This window comes from Acyrthosiphon pisum, chromosome A1 (assembly GCF_005508785.2).
Source record: "Acyrthosiphon pisum isolate AL4f chromosome A1, pea_aphid_22Mar2018_4r6ur, whole genome shotgun sequence".
Lineage (NCBI taxonomy): Eukaryota > Metazoa > Arthropoda > Insecta > Hemiptera > Aphididae > Acyrthosiphon > Acyrthosiphon pisum.
The window spans coordinates 31327855-31335230 of NC_042494.1; the positions used below are offsets into that span (position 1 = coordinate 31327855).

Consider the following 7376-nt stretch of genomic DNA (forward strand, 5'->3'; position numbering starts at 1 on the left):
TAGGAACCTTCTATTAATTTTTAAGCTTTTTTAACCAAAAAATAAAATTTTATTGATATTTATAGAAAAAAAAAATAAAAAAAATGGAAACTACAAATGTCCGTAAACAGCTCAAAATAAGTCAAAATATTTGGAAAATGTTATGGTGTATATAAAATGCTAATATAAACACTCAGTCAAAATTGTATGTACCTTCGGTAATTTTTTTGAGAGTTGCACTAAAAACCAAAATCGATCTTCTCGAAAACTGATTTTGTGTAAAAATTCCCGTTTTTCCTTAATTTTTCTTTTGTTTTTCACGTCGCTTTTGAACACTACTGAGAAATTTTTACTTTTGACCCCTCAAAGTACCAACTAGATTCACTTTCCTATCAGAAAAGATACTGTTGAAGAAAATTCAAGCACTTTTACTGTCCTAAAAGGACAGACACAAAAAAAAATTTAAAAAAAAAAAAACACACATCATTTTAAAATTAATACATTCATCGTTCCACTCAGAATCTAAAAACAATTATATTGAACTTTTATCATATTGAACACTGTTACCTTTTTACTTTAATTTACTATTATTTACTAATTTAACTGTACTCATCTCAAATTAATAATTTAACAAATATATTTTTTTATATCGTATAGAAATCGAATGTCATAATACGTAAAGATGAGTACATGACTTTCATATACAGTAGACGCCGCTTATAAGACTCACTTTGGGACCAGTACAAAGTGATTCTTATAACCGAACGAATCTTATAGACGAAGTGGTAAAAAAAAAATTAATTACGTATTTATAAATTTTATTTTACTACATATTTCGCTTCAATTTTAATACTTAAACACATATTACATATTACATATTTATTATTGAATAAATTTAATAATCCTGATAAGAAAAAAAACTAAAATTATAATTACATATAAAAATATTATACAAATTATACATTAATAAAAAAATTATTATTATTTATTATTTATTTTGAAAAAAATTTGTAATTTTAGTTTGTTTTTTATTTTGTTCCAATATTCCGAAAATGTACTGTTCATATTCGTATTGTACATTGAAATTAGTTAACCTAACTGCGTATGTGTATTTACGTACCCGTAATTACGATAACTGTGCAGCCGCCAGATAATCATCAGTGATTCTTGATTCATGATTCATGATGCATCACTATAATAACGATATTCTTTGCGATAAATGTGAACTTTTATCTGCGATAAAATGTATTATACGTTATAAGGTACCAACAGAAACTAGAAATAATCAACACGAATATTATTTAATTTTTTAATACCAATTATTTCTAAATTATAACCTAAAAAGTTTATTTTCTACTATTTATTTTACGAAATTTGAGTCTAATAACCGAATACCGAAGTGTTGAGTCTTATAACCGATTTTATTTTAATGTATTGGGATACGTCCGGACCGTTCCAGACGATTTTGAGTCTAATAAGCGACTGAACCTTATATCCGTGAGTCTTATAAGCGGCGTCTACTGTATATTATAAGTTATATATAACATTAAAACATAACAATTATCAATTTGTAATTTAAAATTATTAATTTTATTAAAAACATTTATAATTGCAACTCGCTTAATATATAATTTACAACTTAATAAAATTATGTTATCAAGCAAACGTTTGTGTTTTTCTATTGAATTATTTTTATTTTATACTGATATAGTAATATTGACATATAAACGAAAAATTTCAAAATGTTTTCAACTTGATGGATTTTTTAAAAATCAACTGAGAAAAGCTAAGTTATTTCAACTGTAAATTAAGCTAGTTAAGTTAAAAAGTTAAAAAAATTTAACTTTTTAACTAGTTAATGCCCACCTTTGATAAGAGTTAACTAGGTAACAAAGTTTAGAACATTCTATTATATTTATTTCAAAAGTTAATAAGGTAACAGATATTAGTATATTGTAACTGCAGCTAAATCACAGTAAACACTTTATAACATCATTTATTATGTCTATTTAGTACCTGCACCTGCCTAATACATTTAAATTCTGATTATAATATTATTTATTTAAATTGTAAATTGTTGTGCTTGCAGCTTCGAAATATTTTATTTATCAATTTAGGTATAATTTATATTAAATATTTCATAAATTATGACTACCTATTTTAACTTTAACGACAATAATTGTATGTTATTAATTCCTTAAAAATAATTTTGTTTTCATTACAATTGTATATACAAATACAATTATAATTTCTTTATTGATTTATATTATATGTACCTAACATATAAATGAAAATGTATTTTTAAACTAAAGATGAACTATTAGTTATTACCTATAACTTGTGAAGTAAAAGTTTTTCATAGGGATGCTAATGATGTTGAACATTTTATTGCGGAAAAAAGCCATTGGTTAGGTGGAAAAAATATATCTTTGAATTTAGATGTGAGCAAAACCATATTTAACAGGCAAACTAAATTGGTGTTGCACAATACCAGTAAGCTTTAAATGTTTTATACAACATGTAACAACCTACCTGTATCATTAATGTTTACGTTTGATAATTTTTTTAGAACCGCTGCAGAAAACTTTAGACTACCATATTACAAATGCATCACAGCCGTTAAAAAAAACTAATTTCATACTTGAAGATTGGCCTTATGTTAGTTTAAATAAGCCATTAATACCAAAAGGTAATTCATAAACTTATAGAAACATAGAAACCAATTTTAACTTGTATCTCTTCAAATTTTGTCTGTTAAGGAACTGACGATGAACTCGCACCGTGGATGAGATCACGAAATAAACAATTTAACACCTGTCTCCCTGCAAAATCGAATAAAACGCCACAATCAGGTAATTCTATAGTTATAGAGAAATAATCGTACTTCCGAGTAGGTAGTTGAATATTTATTTTGTGTGAGATACGATATATAGGTAATGCGAATGCATTTTATATTTACCTACCTATACTTTTTCCAACAAAATTAAAATAAGTTATTAAGAGGTATGTATAGTAAATTACCATTATTTATATTATTATTATTATTATACACAGAAGAGTAGAATAATTAACTAACTAATAAAATACTATTAGTTATTGACCATTATTTAAAAATATGTTTTCATAATCGTATTCAGCTTTTTCGACGCATGATTATGATTTTTTGCACGGATACTGGAAACTACAGCAAACACAGCAACAGAAGCAACACCAACAACCACATCAACTGTACCGACAACAACAACAACAACACCTTCACAAATTATATCAACAACAACGACAGCAACACCAATACCAACAGCAACTCCGACACCAACAACGGCAGCAACACCTGCAACACCATTTACAACAGAGGGCAATTTTTTTCCCACCACCATCGTCGCGCCAACAAGTGTTTATGTATGGTCAGCAGCGGATGATCGGACCATATTTGTCCAATATACCTTTCCAGGGATGGCCGAGTAACTTTTACCAGCGATTCTCTACCCCATTTCTACTGGCGACACATTATCATAATATGAACCCGCACAACAACGATTCGTCATCAGCAACTACTACCCAACATTAATGCAGATTTGTTATTCTAGATCAAGCAAAGTACGATCGACTTGACTTCCCTTTTTTCGAATACATGTATATACCTACGATTCATTCGGGTACTATCAAATATTTTCGAAAATTAATTGAATAATAATTTAGAATAGATATCGTTATTTTTTCAATCCTCAAATAATAATTTGTCAAGTACAATATTTTTGTGATGTTCAATTTGAAGTTATACATTTACGGTTATTATATATAAGTTACTATACACACTGAATAATTATGATGCAGCATATTAAAACGTTTCATTTGTCCGTTATTACTCAAATCTTACTTCTTAGTATAATATAATATTATAGTCATACCTATCATATATAATCCACGGTTTTCCATATAAATTCAAAAATAATAAATATCTGACGACTGACGAGTATGAGTTGGTTAACAATTATAAATGGTTCGTAGATCGTTGATAATTGTCAAAAGAATGATTCAGTAAACATTTAAAATTTAATAAAATATATGTTTTTAAATTAATATAATAATATTATGATGTAAATCAAAGGTCAGCAGCCCGGCCCTCATACCAATTTTATCTGGCTCGCGAGTATTGTTTATACTTTTGAGTTACTAACTTAAATAAACTAAAACAAATTTGATAAGAATATACATTTTTGTTTAAAATAAAATTAAGTATATTCAAATTGTGTCCCGCGTGGAAAATTTATATTTATTTCTTGGCCCTTCACCGATCCCCATCATGTAAATAATTACTTAAAAATAAAAATTTATTAATTAATAAATAATAAATTAGCATCAGCTAATGTAAAATTATTTAAACTTTAGGCCAATGCTGGTTTTTTTATATAAAAAATATTTAATACAATTTAAAATATTCAATTTGTGGGACTGATGGTATTTTCAGTATACCGGTATTTTCAAATTATTTCGGTAAATGGTATACCGTAAAAACCGTCTAAACGGTATACAACTTGAGTACCTACCTACCATTTAGGTGAGTTACTTAGCTTCAAATTGATTTCTTTTAAAGTTTAAACCTATACTGTAGTAGTGTAGAAAAATAAAGATATAAAATACCTGTAATCATGTTGTTTTATAGGTAATACTAATAGATGTTGAAGGGACAGTTTAAATAAATCCACTAGTTTTACTAGTTACCTACTTATGTTTTTCAAAAAATTTAAGTAAAGTACAAGAATTTACATAAATTAAATTAATTTTAAGTATAAAATAATTATTAGTGCAAGTTTTAGTGCTGTTTTCTAGTATCGATGGAAATAATATAGATTATAATATTATATGATAAAGTATGTAGGTAATGTAAAACAATATTAAAGTAAAAAATGTCGATACTAGTTAGATTTTATTTATTATTTCGGTATACCGTACCATATCGGTATTTAGGTATACCGTACCATATCGGTATTTAGGTATACCGAATTATTTCGGTTTCAGTAAACCGAAACATTTCGGTTTTGCGGTAAGTATACCGTTTCAAACCGATATTGAAATCAATACCGTAACACTAAAATTATTTTCAATACCATCAGCCCTATCAATTTGTATAGCTAAGGATTAAAAACGTAGGTAATACAAGGTTCCACGTAAGTAGGTTATTCTGTAATCAAAAAAATATAAAAACACTTTTTTATAGTTATTTTATGTTAAAATTTGGACGAAATTTGATATTTTAAATTTTAAACGAAGAAGAGTAATTTTAGTTTTGTGTTATATTTTAAAAGTATTATTCGTGGGTGTACCTGAAACTTCTAAGGTATATAATTATATAAAATAATATTAACTCAACTTACCGGTTACCGTAACTATTATAAAATATCCTTGGACGACAAACTGTCCCCGGTCAGAATTGTTTTTCGTATACAATGATATTTTATCATTGAATCAACTTGTAACCTACTGTACAGCAGAGCGACATCCATTTACCCGCTTTATTTTTATTTCGACGCTTTTCAAAACTGTTGGGCATTTTTACTTTTGAGTAAGTGCCGTGCTGCACTAAATTAAAATAAATACATAATATCATTAAGTACTAGCTGATCCCGTACACTTCGTTGCCCGTTAAAAGTGTAAACTCTTTATGACTCAAACTTTGTTCAATTCGTTATTTAATATTCGGTGTATGGTGTTCAAAATTTATCTAAACTTCTCCGTTTTCCGGAATAAAAATTCTGATTCGCAGCAGTACATTATCAGGTAGACAATCTACCTGCAGTAGATCGCGGACCCCATGCTGTTTGTACGTAACACGTAAGTGTATGATTTAACTCTAAAGTATCAAAGTTATACCAAGTTTGTCGTATTTACTTAATTCCACCTATGGTGGATTAATATTTAATACAATACATTTTTACAAAATCCTATCCTAACCTAACCGTACTTAAATCCGATGAATAAAAAAAAAAAATAACCCTTTTTAAATTAATCTATCTTCTTCCCAGAGGAAGTCTATATAGATTATACACAGACTATACCTAACTATATAGTCTAAACTGTGTATCTAACTATATAAAATATACATACTAAACTAGGTAACTACTAATCGGTGCGATCTTCTTGTATATCTTCTATATATATGTATATATAAATCTCGTGTCATATATATAGCTGAATTACCCGTCGTTGCCGGGTTACAGTAAAAAAAATAAAATAGTAAATGTAAGTATAGTTAAATAAATAAATTCAAAAATTAACAGTTAAGCTGAATTACCCGTCGTTACTGGGTTACATTAAAAAAAATTAAATAGTTGAATAATTGTATATATAAATAAATATAAGAGATGTATAGGTACATCTTTATAATAATGTGCAATTAGTGTATAGGAAAAACATGAAGTGGAAAATAATTTAATTTCTTAAGCTTCAATTACATTTATAAATACTATAGATCAGGGTTGGCACGAAAAAGCCCAACCCACTTGATATTTTGAAAAAACCATAAAAAAAACCCGGGCTGCTTTTCTGGGTTAAACCCACTAATTTTTTTTGAAAAAACCCATAAACCCGGGTTACTTTTCTGGATAAAATAGAAGTTCACTCTTATTTTTTTTTTAACTTGTGTTAATTTTCAGAAAAAAATTACCTTATAGGTATTATTTATTTTTATAATTAAAATATTAAATTGATTTGAAAAAAACTTAATAATTATTTTTTTAATTAGGTAGGTACAATTTAAAGAATAAAATAGAAAAAATTACACACTAATGGTCAATAGAAATCTTTTATTTTTAATAAAATTCTGTTCTATTTTTAATAAAAAATTCTGGTTTTTATTTTTTTCGGATGGGTTTTTTCAGAAAAAAACTCCGATAAAACCGCCCATTAATATTTTACAATAAAACCCACTGGGTTTTTGGATGGGTTTTTTCTGAAAAAACCCGATAAAACCACCCATTATTAATTTTTACATTAAAACCCATCGGGTTTTTTTTATAAAGCCCGGGTTTTTGACAACCCTGCTATAGATGGATATACGCAAGATATTTATACACGAAAACTAAGACACTGTAATGTCCTGCGTCAACAGGGCCAGAAAAAAATTAATTACACATTATAGCCAGGCCCGGATTAAAACTATCGTAGGCCATAGGCACTAGGCACAGTACATTTAGACATTAAGTGCATACACGTTAATATGGCCCTGTAATGTCCAGTGTTTAAATAGTTAAGAAACCTTTTGCTTGGGAGAGGAAGTGTCAAATCTTAGTGTTATTCCTTTAAAAACAAAAATTTTTACAGCATAAAAATCAAATCTAAACTTTTATTACTTTTTATATGATAACAATTTTAACATATCTTAAAAACAATTAATTTTA

At 27.3% G+C, this 7376-nt stretch overlaps 1 protein-coding gene across 1 annotated transcript in view; it reads left to right on the forward strand.

The window, feature by feature from the left end:
• LOC100569534 overlaps positions 1 to 3844 on the forward strand; it is an 8178-nt gene extending 4334 nt beyond the window's left edge. The window contains exons 2-5 of the mRNA XM_029486443.1: positions 2342 to 2472; positions 2549 to 2668; positions 2739 to 2831; positions 3117 to 3844. Of these exons, the coding sequence (XP_029342303.1) occupies positions 2342 to 2472; positions 2549 to 2668; positions 2739 to 2831; positions 3117 to 3547 (775 nt within the window). The 3' untranslated portion in view covers positions 3548 to 3844. The remainder of the gene's footprint in view (positions 1 to 2341; positions 2473 to 2548; positions 2669 to 2738; positions 2832 to 3116) is intronic.
• The last annotated feature ends 3532 nt before the right edge of the window (positions 3845 to 7376 follow it).